At 48.6% G+C, this 19,547-nt stretch overlaps 1 protein-coding gene across 2 annotated transcripts in view; it reads left to right on the top strand.

Moving 5' to 3' along the window:
• LOC126527712 (beta-1,3-galactosyltransferase 5-like) overlaps window positions 1-19,209 on the top strand; it is a 155,899-nt gene extending 136,690 nt beyond the window's left edge. For both annotated transcript variants that reach the window (XM_055068897.2, XM_050175586.3), the window contains exons 3-4: window positions 4,107-4,349; window positions 16,716-19,209. In XM_055068897.2, coding sequence (XP_054924872.1) covers window positions 4,319-4,349; window positions 16,716-17,731 — 1,047 coding nt within the window. In that variant the 5' untranslated portion in view covers window positions 4,107-4,318 and the 3' untranslated portion in view covers window positions 17,732-19,209. The remainder of the gene's footprint in view (window positions 1-4,106; window positions 4,350-16,715) is intronic.
• The last annotated feature ends 338 nt before the right edge of the window (window positions 19,210-19,547 follow it).

The following is a 19,547-nucleotide window of genomic DNA, read 5'->3' as shown; positions in this document are numbered from 1 at the left end:
TACAGGGCGTTACGAAATGCAGTTGACACGCGCTCGCAGTTCCCATATTATCTTGTCTCCGCCTCTATACGTTACTCGAGCGAATTCTACAACTGCATAACTGCGAGTTTAACGAAGAACAGACGTGTTAAAATCAGCGTCACTTCTACGGGCACCATAATCAGCCGAAGTTATGCGAATATGTTTACGGGGCTGCTAGAAAACAGTGTCTGTGGGACGTGAGCACGTAACATTTTATTTCAAGTGATTTATTGGTAGCATCTTTTTTTTTCTAATCCGGCAATATAATCAACCGATACTACTTTCTTTCACTGCCGACAACACGCATCCGAGAATTTCCTTTTCATATTTTTACTCGCCTACAATCATACATTCTTTTGACGTCATGCTTACTCTGCGTAATGAAAGATTGACAAACCAATCTTTAGGGCAAACCTTCTAATCGACAACAGTATCTTTACTTCAATAGTAGTTACGTACAGCACACTAAATCTAGCATCCCTTATAGCCAGGTTTAAAAGAATACGCTCTGATAGCAGCGAAATCAGCTCACTGTGAACAACTTTGAAGCGCACTTGAAAAACAAGAATACCCATCGCAAATTATTACCGCCGCCATAAGACAGACAGAGGGCCTCGACCGTTCGCATCAGCTAAATACTAACAAAAAGAAGGACCCAAGAAAGTTAGCATCCTAATTTAATTTTAACACACTCGGTATCAGCTCCAAATGCCAACCATATTTTAAGAAAAGAAAGCTTTAGCGCGAAGCCAACCGACTTAAACACATCTTCCTGCAACGACCACGAGTTGTCTACCAAGAATCGCGAAACCTTCGCGATTTGTTCACCTCATCTGAAACCGTGTCCTCGGATCACGCAGGTTGTCATCCATGCAATAGACGGTGCTATTGCCTGTTTAGGTGAGTGCATCTGAAACGTTTTCAGCAACTCATCAAACTTTCCCCTAACAGTTAACGACGACTTCACGTGGGATAGCGCTAAACATCGACTACCTCCTGGAGTGTTCGGCGTGCGAAATGTAATACATCGGTCAAACTGAAACAAGCTCTGGTATTTGTTTCAATAACCATCGCACACGGTAATAAGCCTTCCTAATATGCCATTGTCTTAACATGTTAGCATGCCTATTCATTGTTTCGGCAAAATTAATGCCACCATTCTTTAGCGTGGTTTTAAATCGCATCAAAGCAAGGAAGTCAGATAATTTTTTTGCTGATCCACAAGTTTGATGCCATTCGTTCAAACATCAAAGAAAGCGCTGGGAATTCCACCTCTCTGGCGGTGTAATGGGACGACTTTTGTGATGGCTTGGTGATAGTGCTTACTGTTGCGTAATCTTTCACTTTTCTGCCACTATTTTTATGTTTAATAATTATAAACGTTTCTTCTTTTCTCTCCTGAGCAGCAGCTGTATATCGCACCAAGAACACTCTGTATCACGTGCTATTACCCAAGTTAATATTATAAATTCTCGCCATGTTACATACACGTTGTCCTGTTAGCGCAATGAGTATTGCTCACCGTCACCGTAATACCACTACCGACTGTTTTGATTGGATCAACTGCCGTATTGATAGCAGCCATAGGTTAGCCCACGAAAGCGGCTGCAACGTAACCCCGTCGTTACTCTGACAAAATGCTTTGCCACGGTAAACACGTTCGTAAAGAAATCCTTCCTACAAACATTACATTTAAACTTCTTTCTTTACTACGCAACAAGCGTCTTCCAATTTGGTGCACAATATGCCCATTTCTCTATCGCCAGCGTTTAAATCGGAAATCCCCAGAAACAACATTTTCTCAGAATTTGCTGAGCCGCCACAGAAGATGTCATCGACTTCACTGGTGCTGCCACTCATTTCTTGTCTCTAATCAGCAGGAACAATCGATCAACCATAGATTTGTTTTCACATGTTTCAGACTGCTGTTCTCTGACTATACCGGAAAGCTTACGGTGCAAATAGCTCAAGTCTCCTAATCGATATACGTAGTCACACTGCCACAACAAGCCAAAACAACATGTGCAGTGCTCAGCGATTGAAACGTGTTACTCGGAGCGCATGGCCGACGCCACTTTTTGCGCAATATGGGGGCTGTGAGATCATCGAGATGATGCATACGATAAAAGCAAGAGCTTGCGTGACACACCGTGACTGCGTCCGGTCTCCCATCGATCACCGTCCGCCAGCCGGTGACGCAAAACCGGGCCGGCAGCCATGTGCTCCGAGTACCTCGTTGTAATCGCTGAGCATTGTATACCCGGTGTCAACAGTATGAGGACCCTCGGTTCTGCGAAAAAATACTCCTCAATGCATCGGTACACAGCCTGAAACTGAAGACTGTTATTTAGACTTGGCGTTGGAAACTTTGCTGTGCATTCTTCAGTTTCAGGCTGTCAACGTCCACTTCCAACAACTTATTTTGTTTTTCTTCCGCAGAAGCCCTGGTCCACATACTTTTGATCACGGGTGTATATTAAGTGATTCCCATTGCAATTGAAGCATTTCCTTTCCCGATAATATGGCCGAAACACAAATTGAACGGGAAAGGGCTGAACCTGCTCACAATTTCCAAGCTCTCGATAGAAAGCCTTACGGTGAGCATACGAGAGTCTTTTCAAGATGATTAAACATGAGAGAGCAGCGAGGGGGGGGGGCTCACCAAGTGTCTTGACAGAGAGGCCTCTCACCCTCTCATAATGGCTGCGGCTGCTTACCTCATTACTTTACAGAACAGGAGACGAAGCATTGTTAACTAATCTAATGACACGAAACAATGTACAATTTACTACATTAACGATGATCGACTTTGGTTGTCTGTTTGCTTTGCTCTTGAGCACCATGAGTTTTCTGATCGTTATTTGTAATATCGTGTTTTTCTCGTGAATCATTGGGTTTAAATCCCGAAGGAATACTGCGGGGATACGAAGGACGCCGTGGTTAGGTGATCCGGGCAAACTTAGATCACCTGACGTCCTTTGGCATTCTTTGCACGTTAAAGAACTCCAGGTGGTCAAAGTTAGTCCGAATCCGTCATAACCGCATGTGTTGCTTTGCGACGTTAAACATCATCAACTACCGAATCAATCAATCAATCAATCAGAAGAGTACTAGTGATACTTTGCATTGACGTCATCGTGGCCGCCATCTTGAGGTACTATAGCAGGTCAAGAATCTGCGTAAACAAGAAACTTGACAGCACGACAGGCGCGCGTCTTGTGCCCAGCGACAAATCCGTAACGGTGATAAAGTACGCTTTAAAACGATCACCGTCAAGAAGCCAACAACGTACGCGGGCTAAAGTGGCGCTCCGACGTCGTCGTGGCCGCCATGTTCGGGTACTAGCGCGGTGGGAATCTGCGTGCGCAACGTCACGTGATAAACTATATCCGCCGCTTGGGAAAGTTGGTTTGTTTTTTCTGCTCGCACTTACTGCACCTTGTGTGGCCGTCGGCTGCCTGCAATGTAGCTGAAACTCTTCTAGTTCCGCATGTAACGCCCTACTTGGCGCATGCAGTGTCATGCGGATAATGTAACAAACACGACACGAGGAAGGACACATCGGATCGCGGATCGCGATTGCGACAGCATCCGCCATCAAATCGCACCGCCGGGTCGGTTTCCTGCTACCTGCTGCGCGCTGTTCACCTCCCGACTGTCGTCACACGGATTCCCACAGTTCGAAATGGCAGATCCGCTCAGTGCGGTGACGGCGTGTGTGACGTCACCGCCCTCCGCGTGACGACGCTAGAGTGCGCCCCCGTCGAGCCGCTTGTAGCCGCTTGCGGGTGGCGAATGAGGTCCTCGTCATTCTCTGCCACGCGTTTTATTGTAACGTCAGCGCGATGCACACCGCCGGAGCGACGGGCCAAGAACGCGCGAGGCGGGCCGTCCGATAAGGAGGCAGTGTGACAATTTCTGTTGAGTGCGCCTCTGATAACCAACCGATAAGTGCTAAACGCGACGGGCGCCGCTACCGCGGACTTATTACTGGGCCGTGCCTCGTCAACTCCTTATCCGATAGCGGTGACCATGGCAACGCCTCGCCGAAGCTGCGACGGCTTTGTTCTGCCCGTTTCGCGCAGGATTTGGCCGCTGCTGCTTGCCGTGCGGTCACCGCCCGTAGCGACGACGGGCCCTACAGTAGCGGAACGTTCGCGTTGACGAGTCAGCTGACCACCTGTTGCTGTCGCCGCCGCCTGGCCCGCCGCTGCTATGCTGCTGGTGCCACCACGGTGAGACGAGCGGGCCGCCGAACGGAGACCCCGAGTTTGGCGGCGTGTCTCTTCTGAGGACTATGCACTATCGCCGCTATGCTTACAACTATGGTAAGTGAATATATATGTATCTTTGGGTTTGTTGAGTGGCCCCACGGGGTCTTGGTTGTGTTTGAGCACGCCCTGTTGAACTGCTTCGAAAGACAAATCGCGCGCTACTCCTTCGTGGGCAAAAATTCTCATAGTCCCCCAAGCCGCACGCTGAGCTCCCATGAACGCGTTAACGTCGTGAAACAAACAGGCGTATAAAACGCAAACGCGGGCTCCAAGTGCCAATCTGTGTGTGCGTGTTTGTTTTAAGTGCCTCTTTGCTCCTGTCCTCGTCTTTGTTCCGCACCGTTTACATGTATATTAGAGCAATGAACCAACTGGTCTGGCCTTAAGTGTTGATCGCATACACTGAGACACCGAGTTCCGCGAAAAGGACAAGAACGCGTGCACATATAGAGGATCAGACCCGCAGAACCTCTGATAACGCTACGCGTTTTCACGCTACGTGTCTCGTCCGTTTCGTTTTAGCATTGCTTAGTTTACCTATGAAAGTCGGACAGGCGCAATCTCACTTTATCTGTCCAAACAAGTAACACTATACACTTGCCATGCGAACGGTGTCATCCTTGCCGAATTCGGCTAGGCGCGTATACTTCGCGCTTTCCTGTAATAAATGCCGCTCTGAGTGCAGTGTACCTCGTATACTCTAAGTATACTCGTGTACGAATCGGTTTATCAATGTGTGAAGGTACGCCCGCGGTGTGGCATCCTGACGAAAGTGATAGTTCGTTGAGGCAAGCACAATAAATCTTCGATTTGCAAAGTTATCCGCCGCGGTATATCCCCGCGGCTATGGCGTTGCTCTCGTGAGCACGACGTCGTGGGCTCGATCCCTGCCGCGCGACCCCATTTCGATGGCGGGTGGAATGCCAAAACCCCTCGTGTACCATGCATTGGGCAGCACGCTATGCATCCCCAGGTGGTCGAAATTAATCCGAAGTCTCCCCCTACGACGTGCCTCAATGCTCAGATCGTGGGTATGGCGCGCACGTAATCCCAGAATCTATAGTTACAAAGTTAAATTCTTATCGATGAAATGTCGCTGCTTCGTCAGACATAAACATGCCTGCGCGAGAACCTTACGCGTAGGTAAATTCACCCACGAATAAGATATTCTTTTGCAAGGGGACTCGGGTGTAGCTTAGGTTTGAATGATCGAACCTTTATCACCACGCCGGCTCATTTTCGAGATCCTACGGCTTGCTACGTCGTTCTTTCAATGTCAAATAGCCAGTGTATATAGCTTCACGCTTTTGTTACTTGCGTCACCCTGCGAAGCCCTGCGTTTGTTTGTCACTGTTCTCACGTTTGCGACTGGGCGCTGTAGTTTAGCTGCTTTTGGTCGGCATTTTCGCAGGCGTCTTTCGCGATTTTTTTAAGCGAAGCTTTGTATAGCTAGGCGAAACGAAAATCCGTCTGTCCTCGCCTTCGTACAGGAAACTGTCATCATCAGCAATGGCTCGAGCGTCGTCGTCGTCTTCCACAGTTATCTCGTTGGTGCGCCTTGGCGCAACCGTGCGAACGCAGTCGTGCCACTGCTTCCTCGTTCGTCGTCGTCGTCTTCTTCCACAGCTGGCTCCGTTGCCGCTTATCATTCCACCATAGAATTCCACTTATCTTCTGTCGTCGTAACGGGGAGGCAGCGTTTACGGGGGTATGAACCATTGCTTAAGTGGGTATGAGCCATTCATTCTCCAACGTGACGGCCAGGTTTAATTTAGAAGAATCGCAAGCGTCACAGGCGCGCGGATGCTGCTAATTAACCTCGTCGCCGAGCAAACTCGAGACATCGAACGCAAGCGACAACAGCGGTCTGCATGCGGGCGTACCGTCAATGACGTCGTTCTCTCCGTCGCAGCCGAACGTGTGTGTGACCTCATTAACACACACGTTAATCATTGAGAAAGACTTCAATGTACCGTCGGGATTAACCCCACTGATAAACATCGGGGCCGCACGTTTCAGCTTCGCTGGTTACGGAGTGCTTATCTGTACGGAGTGCTTGGGCGGTGATAATTTTTTTTTTTTTTTCACGCGCCAGATTTTCCGTCGTAAGCGCTTACGACCTAAAACGAGTTTTCCGTCGTCTATCGATAAACGCGTGGTTCACGCGTTGTTCAGTTCACCTGATGGCGTCACCATGAAACCGACTCCTGCCTTTGAATGAAGACTACACACGACGTATATAGCACTCGTATTTAATAAAATTCGATTTAACTCCAGGACGTGGTTGTCAGACCTGAGCGCATGCCCGCGTAACACACGCATAGATCTGTCGGCGCAGAGTTGATGTCTTTCTGTAGTTCGTGGTGGGTCGCGGGTGGAATTCCAATCACGCAGGAAGATGCCCGTATACATTACGCGTTCAGAATGCAGCGAGTTCGCTGGGTGGGTTTCCGCTGCCAAGGTGCATGCGTTCCTGACTTATCTCGTCCGATTGCCCCCCTTTTGTACGTCTTGAGCAAGAAGTCGTAGCCACGTGCGTTTCTTCCGCTAGGCGGCCTCGTAGATAAGATATGCGCCACGGTATAACCCTGGTTGGACGGCCAAACAGTTTGTTTCGGGATCGCAGAAATAGCGAAGGCCCTATTCTCGACACGCATGGCGGCTGCGCGGCGGCCATTATCCGCCATGTTGGAGCTCCGATTGGCTGTCGAGAGGTCACGTGTTTTGAAATTTGTGCCGGCCGGTAAGCGAAAGTTCTGTAAAATTCAATGGTGCGTTTTCGTCAGGGTGACGAAACGCGGCGTGGAGACGCAAATTCTATCGAATACTCTTTTTCTGGTCTTCGACAGCTTTATTGCGATGTTAACACTTTAAAAAGGAAGTGAAAGGTAGCGTGCGGAAGCCCGCGCAATGCATTTGTAATTTCGCGAATATGTGGTGGCGGTCCGAGATACAGATACGGCTTTCTGTTGCTCAATACTTGCTACATAAGTGTTTTTCCGAGCGTGAAAGAAGCCCGCGAATGCACGCAAAATTTGAGCGCGACTGGCCGCTCGAGGCACTTTGCGTGTATTCCCGGGCTTCTTTCACGCTCGGAAAAACACTTATGTAGCAAGTATTCAGCAGCAGAATGCTGTATAGGGAGCTTTTCATGTGGCTCTACAATTTTATCATAGACACTTTTCATCCAATTATATTGGGGAATCTGATCAAGACTTAGTCTTAATAATTATCCAATTAGACGGAATGAAAAAAAAATAATCCAAGTATCTCCAAGCGACGGCAAACATTACTTTGGTTCTGTCCAGCTACGTGCCATTAGCATATCTTTAAACTCTGGCTACACTTAGCTGGGACACCCTGTATATAGGTATGTGTTAACGTTTTTGTTTTTCGCAAAGCAACTTCGCCTTTCTTCGGTTATACCCTGATTGCTAGCATAGTTTCGCATTTAGCACAGCCCTAGGATTAATTCAACCGCGTCACGTGACGGGCAGGTCGAAGGAGCATCGAGGACTGTTTCAGCGGCATGGCGGGCATGCGTCGTGCAGTGCATTTCGAATGCACGCCTGCAACGTGACACCGAGGCAGCGTTTTTAACGAGGTCCCGAGGCTTGCGCACTTTGTTCGAGGGTTCGATTCCTCGTTTCAGTGATGAAACAGTTATGAGTTTAAGTGACGATTTTCGCCGTGAGGCTCAAAAAAAAGAAAGAATGCAATTGTCATTGCGTATTACAATGTCTTCGCTTAACATTAGGGTGTCCTTTTCAGATAAAATAGCGGAAACATTTTCGCTTTTCCTTTTTCTAAAGGTTGCTGTGAGAATTAAACCAAATAAATGTGCAGCTCCATCTCGAATTAAGGATCTAGGTGAAGCGAAGCCATCTCGACGCTAATTATAAGTGGTATGCGGCAAAGTGTGATGGCTGCAATTGCCTTTATTTTCATTTTATGCGAGGTGGGATAACACTCGACAGTCATTCACCGCACAGGTCACAACGTCATGCCATGTTTATGTTTATGAACTATACCTTTCACCAGCTGTGCCGAGATGTAAAGACCGGTCTGGGTGCTTGCACACTGCGACGACGATGCAGCAATGTCACGAGGCCAAAGGCGTCGTTTGATCATTTGGGGGGGTGTGATGATAAGCATACGCCACACGGAAACACGGCGCGTAAGTATCATACCCTTGCATCACAATACACGCAAACATGCACGTTTCACATGTGCGTGCACATAAACACGTAAACAAGTTGTGTCGCAGTGGCACATGGCCCACTCTGGGGGATCGGCAAGAAATGGGAACTCAAATAGCTGAATACTCCCATACCACAGCATTCGAGGAAATAAAGAAGATATTAATTAATTCATTCATTCATTAATCCAGTGGCCCAATTATGGGGACAGGTCAGATTTAGGAAATTCCAAACAAGCTGTAGAATATCGTCCGCTATTTAAATGGGTGGTATGTGTGCACTTGATATATCCATGACGTGATGTCGTGATTGTCCGAGTTATGCACAACAGAATTTGCTAAAGTTTGCATCTAGTGCGCATAAAACTATATATATAGCAGAGTTGACTGTTGGTCTAGTTGGTCATCCATATTTGAAGTAGTAGCTCAGCGCGAATAAAACTACGGGCACAAGAAAGACGGACAAGGACAAGCGCTTGTCCTTGTCCGTCTTTCTTGTGTCCGTGGTTTTATTCGCGCTAAGCTAATACTTCAAATATATATATAATCGCACGCGTAATACGAAGACGTGGGATCGTTCCCCACCTGCGGCAAGCTTTTCATCCACTTTGAATTCCATTACCCTCTCTTTAATACAGTTAAGTGCAAGTAATTTACGCTATGTTGTCCTTTGTGTCTTCATTTGTTGGCTATATATAGTGTATATCATACGTTATACCGACCGTTTGAGTTCACATAGCATTAACCATATCGTTCTTACGGCTCGGTCACTGCCCGTATGCTTCGATGGGACGAGATTCGGGCTACATTCTTCTCTATCGCCAACGCGTCCCTCAGTAGCGATCGCCTTTCTTTTTTTATCTGGGTTACGCAAGTGTATTCGCGGAAACCTTTAACTCCTTGCGTCAACAAGTGATTGGGGGCACGATCGACAACGTCGGCGATGTGCCGACTGCGCGCGTTCCTCAATGGCGCCTAGCTGTTGTCCAGACGTCGTTGGGTATCGAAGATAAGTGTAGGGGCACAAAAATCAAAAAATAAAATGAAAGAACGTGGGCGACAACGCAATGAACATATAGCGACTAAAGTGCATTGCCCTGCTGAAACAAAGCTACAGCGCGTGGAGTTTGCTCAGGTTTCGTATTTATGGCGTCGAACGGCCATCCTGAGGATTTATTTATTTATTTATTTATTTATTTATTTATTTATTTATTGAAAATGTGTTTCGTTGCCACTGTTGTGCAAGTCGGTTGCTGCCTTGGCTGTAAGGTTGGGGTAAAGAATAAGGAAGGGGGGGAGTTAACTTTTGTCTTCTTCCTGAGGATATTTATGTCCAAATGCGGGAAACGTTTGTCATCTAATTCTCTCGATGAATAATTTCACGCGGAAGACGGGCCGAGGCTGCCCTCTTCGCCGAAACGAGGCCGTCCCCTCAAGCCCTTTAGTGTCTCTCATCTTGCCGCTCGTAAGCTTGCACTCCCCTCAACATATGGTTCCTCTACACAGCCGGAGATGGAAACCGGCCCTGGAAACGTCCTAGATGGCCATATCCCCTCAACCTCGCCCTGCGCGCGCGCACACACACGTACACGCCTAACCGTTTAACCTATATCTCATTAGACTGTTCATATTGGTAGTCCTCTGGCTCCACTCTCGCTCCGTCATATCTTATTTAGACTTAGTTGCTGAAGTATTTTTTTTTATTCTACGAGCGAGGCTGTTAGTGCGACTAGAAGCGCTCGAGAGCGGCATATGCGAGTTTTCACGGCGTCCCGAAAGAACTGCACCATTCACCAAGTGTATGCTTAGAGGACATGGGGTCATGTTATCGGTTATCCGCTGGAAAAGTCTGAAGTGTATGGGTTGCTTAGGGCCTAATTAAATGAGAATCACTGAGCCTTCGTCTTCTGCCTGCAGAAACGCGTTACGTGAAGCGCCTACAAAGCTTCCCTACTATTCTGAGACAACCAAATGTGGCATCAGTTCTACGTTAAGAGTGTGTAGGGTCCCTGTTATGGGTTATCTGCACCGAAAGTTTGAAGTGTGGGGGTTACTTTCGAGCTTTCTAAATAATTATTGAATACTTTTCTATCGTTTTTTTTTTTTCATGCGTTATACGAGACACAATAGTCGATTTTCCGGGCCTCCGCGAAGAACCAAACGGGGCATGTTGTATATCTGGTTGAAATAGGGAGCACGCAGTGGCTGACATAATGTGTGTTAGCTGTGCAGGTTATTTGCAGCCTTTGTAGAAAATTTGCGATCGCTCCGCAGCTTTGCGAACGCATTTCTTTCTGGACACTGCGAAAACGCCCTATACGAAGTCAGCGTGTCGTGACTAGGGAATTTTGAGGAAATAAATCGGGGTGTTTAATGAACCACGTTTAGGAAGCGTCATTTAATTACGGGTTCGCAAAAAAAAAAAAAGAAAATCTTCGATGGAGTGCTCGAAAGCGTTATGTGGCCGTTATCCGTCGTGTTTTCCAACCCTTTGGGAACTGTAAGTGACGCCGTGTACACACACTGCAGGAATTGAGGTCATGTTAGGGGGTGATGGCTGCACAGGTTTTCGTTTCTTGCCTAACTACGAGCTTTGTAAATAAATAATGAATACCCGTTTTTTATCATTCCTGTGCATATATACGACGTCTGTAGTTTAGGTTTCCCAAGTGTCCTCTGTGAACTGAAGGAGGCATCCTATTTGCAGTTGACTAATATAAGGGATGGGTTAAAGGCGGTACGTAGGCAAAGTTCAAAGCGTGGGTGTTAGTGTCCCCTGTGAAATTAAACGAGGCGTCTTACTGATAATTGAATAAAACAAGAGGCAGGTTAAGGGCTAAGCGTACGCAGAGTTCAAGGTGTGTGGGTGAGTTACGCTCATTGCTGTAAATTACATATGCAAGCGCTCTGGGGCGTTATAAGTGTTTCACGAACGGCGCAGAACTTACTACGCTGTCCTGGGAGAAGTGTCACCGCGATAAAATTTAACATGAAATGCGGGGAAGGGGGCGGGCAGCTTTATATCCAATGTGGCGCATACACAGTTGCATGCGTGTGGATAATTTGCAGCCTTTGCAAAAACCCCTTTGCATAAATTATCGACAGGGTTATGCGGCTGTTATCCACTGTTTCCCAGCATCCCAAGAGCAACTCTACGGAACAGATTTCATATTTTGTGAAAATGGGAGGAGGGGCATACTTAGTGCAACTACTGGCGAAACTATAACGTTCCTGACTTAATTATCAGCTTTTAAAGTAAATACTGAGCCTTAGCTTCCTCCTTGTATTTGTATGCGTTATGAGAAAAGCCCGCTGTCCTCGGTGAAACTAAACGAACCACCATGTAACTCGTGACACTTTGGGACAGGCTGTGGATGATGTGTAGGCAAACATTTAGAGTGAGCAGTCAACTACGGCCCTTGCATTATATTATTTATGCAAGTGCTCCGTGAGAGTTGTAACTGAGTCTTAGGAACGGCGTAGGATTTAGCTAGCTGCACTGGAAGACCTATAGCACCCACCTCGATCAAATTCGATGAAAATGAGGTGAACTTTATGGTTGGCATAGATGCGAAGGTAAAAGCATGTGCGTCACATACAGCTTCTGCATAAAAAAAAAAAAAAACTTGCTCAAGTCTTTGAAAGAGTTATATGCGGACAACGTTTCGGACGGGTCCTTCTTATGCCGGCAACATTTTAATGTGATTGATCTAATTAGAGCTGCTTAGGCTGTTAACCGAGTGTTTGAAAGAGCAGAGCGAGAGAGAAGACAAATGATAGTCAACAAGGCCAGCGAGAGGCGCGTCAGGTTTGCTACCCTACACAGGAGACCGGGGGGCTAAGGGACAAAGAAAGAGAACGCTGAGGATGCTGCTTCATCCAGGGGTGCACATGGACACCATCCAGGGGTGCACATGGACACCATCCAGGGGTGCACATGGACACCATCCAGGGGTGCACATGGACACCATAACAATCTAGCCAACCAGTCTCGACGCAACAGTTGGTTACTGAGGATTGTCGAGGTGCACACCGACACCATAACGGGGTAGCCAGCCGGTCTATACTGCCTAACCTCCGTTCCATCTTTCTCTGCCGACATCATAGCTGGTCACTGAGGATTGTAGCGGTGGGTTTCTTAGCTTTAGAAACAGCTTCGCCTGCAGTAAAGCTATGATTCTGCAAGGAATTGCTGTCTGCTGTATTTTTTTTTATGTTCGTTTTGCTTTTTCCCCCTTTGCTATAAATGAGCTGAAAGCCTATAGCGCGTGTCGTCACTGCCTGTAGCCTTCACAAACTCTAGTATGTTTCACTTGAACAACGTTCAGCCACACACAGTAGAAACGGTTGAGCTACGTTCAGAATCGGTTCATTCATGAGAAAAACCGGGATGGTGAGTATATACAGAAGAGGGTCCCGTAGATAGAAATTGAAATGGGACCTCCTGTGCATGATGGCGATAACTAATAATACAAACAACGATGGCAATATGTAAAATTTACGATAATAAAGTTTTCAGGAGACAAAGCATAAATGAACGGAAAAGCAGCAGCTGTCAGTCATCGCTCCTTCTGGTTGTCGCACGTGTAAGGTCGCCCTTGAAAGGCGCTTCGCTTAGGCCCTATCGTCGAGTGCATCCGCTGGAGCTGGAAGCGCGTCTCAGCACCAGTTATCTTGAATAAACACTAGATGACTCCGGCACCGTGCTCAGCTGGCGTACGAAAGTAAGCTGTAGCGAAAACAGATAAACGAAAGGGAGGCTATTTCTGGGGCGCAAAACTGAAAGCGATTAGAAATTATAAGACGAAAAACGCATTCGTGTACTCTCAAAATCAGCTTACTATAGACAGCCGTGCATAATTAGGAATACTGGTTAGCAGTAGAGGAGGAAAAATGCAGCATTGGTGTGACGGGGCATATGCCCCCTGAAGGAACGTACCGGGCTTAACAGCGACATCCGTACATGCAGCGTGCAACATTTACATGCAACACGTAAAACTAAGTATACTGCATAAGAAATAGGCGGTAAATCGGCGCTGATCGTGTAATCACGTAAGGCATGTAAGCACCTCTGAAAACGTAATTTTTCAGGGGTCGTATTTCTGTTTTTCATACTTCTAAATACCTGTTTGTTCAAAGTTATTCAGCAAAAGGAATTATGTTTCCATGTTACCCTTTCTTATTTTCTAGCCACATTTCCAACCCTTCAGTATGCATTCGAAGCCGAACAGCATCAGATTTCAGAAAATGTGCAGTCTGCCCCAAAATGCATTGCTGCCCAGAGGCATTGTTTTATTAAATTTGAGTTTAAGAGGTATAACACTTTTGAGGGTGCTTTGTGGTCATTAGTGTTCTTAAATTAGTTAAAGGTGGGGTATCACGTGTCCTATTTCCGCTCCAAAGCGCGCTGGACGCCGCCGGTCACGTTGACTGCGCTAGACGGCAGACTGTATAGAGTGGTCCAAGTGCCACCAGCGTAGTCCGCGTTACACCAGGCTACATCCGCGACTTATGACGCGCCGGCAGTTCAGCGCTGACGTAGTCGAACGTGCAGTTGCAGGGCACTTTACTATACTAACTACGACTACGACTTACTTTACTACACTATACGACTATACCCTGTCACAGTTAGCTTTGCTGTTCATTCTCAAGACTATTCAGGATTCGAAATCGCGACAGCGGGTAATCGGTCATCGACGCACGTGCAGCCTTATCGCGTTCGGAAAGGCACAACGACCTCTTGTAACGATGTCCCTGAATGCATACGCCGGTATCGCGCGTGCGATAATTTTTGTATCGTCGCTCAATCGGGGCCATCTTGCGAAAAACGGCATTGTTGTAACGAGCGCTGAAAAACGATCGCACGCTTCTATATCGCCCTTGTACTCTTGTGGCAGATTGTCAGTCAGCTCGAAATTCTTCGGCGTACTTGATAACTATTCTTATCGGTAGACGAACAAAATGCAACAGCGCACATCAGTGAACAAAAATAGAAAAAAAAATATCGCGCCCTAGTAAGTCTTGCGGTTCTGGCAGCATACATGAAACAAATGAATACGAATTTTGCCGTGTTGTTCTCCTCCCCTCTTCCCCCCTTTTTTTTTATTCATACACATTCTTTTCAATGGCCTGTGAGCGGTTTTTCGCCTTTACAAGTGGGTTTCTGGCACAGTCCGAAATTACCTGCATCACAAATTCCAATTCCCTGTAGTCAATTAAAAACGACACAGTAAACAACCTGAGTCTTCATTCGAACACACCTGGCATAGCGAAGTTGAAGATGAGCAGTATAGTGAAATCGCGTCTCCTTAGCAGAAATCCTATCAGACTAGCAATTAAGACTACTGAAATATTCGTCCTTAAAAGGAAGCTTTAGCTCGGTGGTTATCTAACTACACCGGTACGGGGGAAAATCGTCTCTTGCTGCAACATTGATGAAGCGAAGTCTGCGCACCGTCTACGCCATGGAGGAATTAAATAAACTATAGCATAAAATATTACGTCGCGCAACTAGCCTTGGCGAGCGAACAATCCGTGAATCCATTCCCTTCGCTTTTTCCCTCGCGGTGTCGGCGCAACAGGTGACCTCCGAGTCTCGACCCAACGGCTGCGAATGTTTGGTTCCCGGTGGTTTCTAATCGATGCGCACTTGGTCGGCAACCCTGTCGTAGCTCTCGAGAGTGCTAGAAGCCACCGCGCGCGCTCTGACGTGACGATCACGTGTTGAGCCGATACGTTTGGCTTCAGTCGTGCTGCCCGATGCTCCCATACCCTTCCACCATGGTCAACGATCTGCACATTCGGCTCAGTGGAGGAGCGAGGGCACCGTTTTGCCTTCCGCTGCTGGCATAAACGCTCTGCGCACTCCACTGTACGAGTAGTTTGTAGCATTCCTGCTATAAGCTGCTGTGTGTATGCACTGGTCTAAGTGGATCTTGCAAGCAAACGCGAAGCTAACGCAATCCAATATTTAGCTGGCCGATGGATAGCGCCAACGGCTTCCCGCCGGTCTCATCCCGTGCACCATCGAGGTGCGGTACCTGCAGCGCCATCTGGTGGCGCTCCTCATCGTGCAAGCGTTCTGAGACGCCTGGTAGCTGCCGGGGCACTGTTTTCTCCCCAGCAGGAGTTGCATTGCGTGCTGCATCGCGCCGACATGTCGCACGCGGGTAGTTCGAGCGAAGCGCTAAACATTGCTAGGCTGTGAAACGTATTAATTATATATCGATGAAGGTATCGTAGCCATTGACATTATCACCGGCAACGACGATTCAGCCACACGTTTCACAATGAAGCAAACGCAGGGGGGCCGTAAGCTGTAGCGACTTTAGATGAATTTCACTCATAGTGGTTTTCTGAATTGCCCAATTTTTAAAAGCTCGGCGCCGTAGGGTGCCCTAGGCGACGTGTCCCTAAACATTTGTTAGGAGACCGGAATCTGCGTTTCAATAAGACGCTCCCTGAACGAACGAGCGTTCCCTTAAAACTTAAACGTTTAGGTGGAATGCTATAACTATTCTGCCAGCACGACCTATTCCACTACCGTAGGCCCGAGCTAGGCCTGGAAACCAATGACAATGAAGCTTCTAGAGGAAGCTAGGATCAACGACACGAGTGATGGAAAAAAGCATTGTGGGCGTGACATTATGAGCATTATGGGCGTGACAAACTGCCTAATAGGTTATGAGGGACGTTGTAGTAGGACTCCGAGTTATTTTTTTACTACCTGGGTTTTTTTTAACGTGCACCAAATGCACGGTACATATCGTTTCTGTATTCCGTTCCCTTCAGAATGCGACCGCCGCGGCCGGGATTCGAACCCGCGACTTCGTGCTCAGCAGCGCGACGCCACAGCCACTGAGCTACATCGGCGGGTCAAGGAAAGGAAAAAAGCAATCTAGGCAAAGTATCAGACGAGGGTTACTGGACTAGAACATCTGCAAGCATAGGATGGATTCCGCTGACACAGGACAGGGGAATCTGGCGCACACGGGAAAATTCTGCATACTGCCTTAGGCTTGATTTTCATTATGATGGCACATGATGGCAATTAGCACATGACCGGGGTAGTTGAAGTATGGAAGAGGCATTTGCCCTGCAGTGGGCGTAGCCAGGATGATGATGATGATGATGATGATGATGATCGCCTCTTCGCACTTAGTTACGGATGACGAACGATGCCGCGCCTTTCTTCCCCCCCCCCCCCCCCCCGCCCTTCGCAGACTCGGCCGACCTGTTCGCGACGCCCGGCGTGCCGTGGCAAGCCATCTGCCGTAGCAAGATGTGCGTCAAGACTTTCTTTTTCGCCACGGCCACTTTCCTGCTGGGCATGGTGTTCCTCGTCACCATGCGCCTCTCTCTGCACGACCAGCGGGTCACCGTCGACGACTACGACCTGCCGCCGTCGCTGGACGGTTGGAAGGTGCAGGCTCTGTGTCAGGGACCCCCGCTGGACGTGCTGTTCTTCGTGCACACGGCGTCCGAGCACGCGTCGCACCGTCAGTTCCTGCGCGACACCCTCGGTGACTCCGTGGTCAGCGAGCAGCTCAACTCGGCCATGGTCTTCTTCGTGGGCCAGTCCAAGAACCTCACCGTTCGCCGCGCCGTCCAGGAGGAAGCCCGCAGCGTCGGCGACGTGGTCGTGTTCCCCTTCGTGGACACGTACCGCAACCTGACCTACAAGTTTGTCTACGGCCTCAAGTGGGCCACCGACAACTGCCGTGAGTCGGTGCGCTTCGTGGTCAAGATCGACGACGACGCCCTGGTGAATGTGTTCCTGCTCGCCGACTACCTCAAGAACGTCACCAGCTCGGCCGACACGAGCATCCACTGCCTCGCCTGGAAGCGAACGCCCGTGGTGCGGAATCGCAAGTCCAAGTGGTTCGTCACCCGCCAGGAGTACCCGGCCCGCACGTACCCGACCTACTGCGGCGGCCTGGGCTTCATCCTGCCCGTGCGCACGCTACCCATGCTGTTCAACGCGTCGCGCCAGGCGACGTTCCTCTGGATCGACGACGTCTACTCGACGGGCATCCTGGCCAAGGTGGCCGGCGTGGGACACGTGCAGCTGCGCCAGTACTACGACCTCTATCCGAACGAGACGGCGCCCAGCGTCAGGCCCAAGGCCATGTTCACCCACCTGGGAACGCCCAGCATCGTCGAGCAGCGGTACAGGCTGTGGGACGAGCTGATGCAGATGCACAACGCGACTTCGAGGACAGAAGGTTCGGGAGGGTAGTGTCTGTGGGGGGTTCTTTCCCCCAAATAATTATTTCGTGTCCAACATTTGGGTCTGAATCGCCCCTAGGGCGATATCTCAAAACGCGCAGAGAGTGATGATGCGCCTGGACTTTCGGTACAGAATGGTCCTAGGGCGGTATTCTGTAACAGTCCACCTAGTTCACTGTCCATTTCGATCGCCACTGATTGGCTTGGGCCGCTCGTCTCCTCCTCGCTCGCACCGCTCCATCCAGTCAGCAGCGGCCGAAATGTACAGCCTTCTGGTGGACTCTTACAGAATACCCCTCCTAAGGTTACGTCGGTACATGAGTGTTCCAAAGACACGTCTCAACGCCGTGCCTCGAGGTGGTTCTCCGTGTTTGGAGTCAAAGGTCAGAGTTCGGCGAGTGCCAGTTCACGGAAGGTGCGGCGCAAGCTCGGTGACGAGTTCTTCGTGTCTCAAACAGTGAGATGTCGGCGACTACACTACGCAGAGTCGCGAGATCTGTGCCTCGAAAGCTGTGCGTGGTACCCGTTTGTCGGTTGTGTGCGCGCTATAACCCAGTGTACCAGACTCTGTTCCCCGAAAAAGCCAGATGAGTTTGTGCCATCGCATCGCGCGCTGTGCTGAAGTGCAGTGCTTACGTCTGTCGCGCGGTCCGACGTGCTACCTATATAGTCGCACGTCAAGTGCTGAAGACCGTGGCGGCCACTGACGATTCACGCATCGTGCGGTTCACATAGGTTGTTCGTTTCCTGGCGCACAGAAGGTTAACGCAAGTGACACCGTAACCGCGGTCACAATCAACGCAGACGCATCGGCTCCTGAAGTCGTGTGTGTCGCTCTCTAAAGCTCGTAACGTTGCGCGTTTCTATTGTCTCGTCGTGGTGCAACGTTGTATTCCAGCAGTTTGTGTCAATGGACGATCTCTGTAGCGTGGAAGATGTAATTTTTCTGCGCTTGTGCGGTGCCGATACCTGAAAAGGCAGCGCGCAGTATGTTGCATATTATGCACTAACAGATAGAGCAGTGCGAGACTTTATTTTTACGCAACGCCGAAGGTCTGCAAAAGCCAGCTGAGCTTTCAGCGTAAATACCGAATTGACAGTTCGTGATCAAGCCCACCGCATATTGATTACTTCGTTTTTACACGTGGCATCGGGAAACGTTTCCGAGTCTACACGCAAAGCGTGTTAAGTTAATGCCCTGCGAACGTTGGTTGTTGTGTTTTTGCAAATGTAGCGCAGATATTTATGCCGGTACGTTGTAGTATTTTGTTCGTTACCGTTTTATGAGAGTCTACTCCGAACGGCGCTCTAAGAGCCCCATTATGTCGGGATAAAAAAAAATTGAGTTTTCACCGGCATTGAACGAGTGGTCTGTTTATCCTTTTTAGTGTTCTTGTATCTTCTCCTGTTAAAGAAGCCTTGGTAATCTGAATTACAACATCAAGGCAACACACGGTTGATCTCGATCAAATAAACCTAGTCGGCACATTCCCTAGTCATGAATGGACAAGGAGCTTATATACTTACGCAAAGAACTGAAAAGAATTCCTGACAGCATTGATGCCATGAACAGTGCTTCATCGTTTGTAGCGTGCCCGTGGGATGTCACCTTCACGACTGTGAAACAGTCGGTCACTCACCGTGCTAAACGCTAACTGCAAGGAAATATCATTTTGAATAAATTGATTAAAAATGAGTAGCATATAATATTGAAGCAATCTCTGCAATGCTTCAGGGGTGATAATTACGAAATGCCCCCCTTAGGAGCGCAGATAACGCGTGTGCCCGATGGTTGGCCGATATAACGTTAATTCCAGCACGCTGCC

This window comes from Dermacentor andersoni, chromosome 9, assembly GCF_023375885.2.
Source record: "Dermacentor andersoni chromosome 9, qqDerAnde1_hic_scaffold, whole genome shotgun sequence".
In the NCBI taxonomy this organism is placed as follows: Eukaryota; Metazoa; Arthropoda; class Arachnida; order Ixodida; family Ixodidae; genus Dermacentor; species Dermacentor andersoni.
This window is presented reverse-complemented; position numbering and strand designations above follow the sequence as displayed.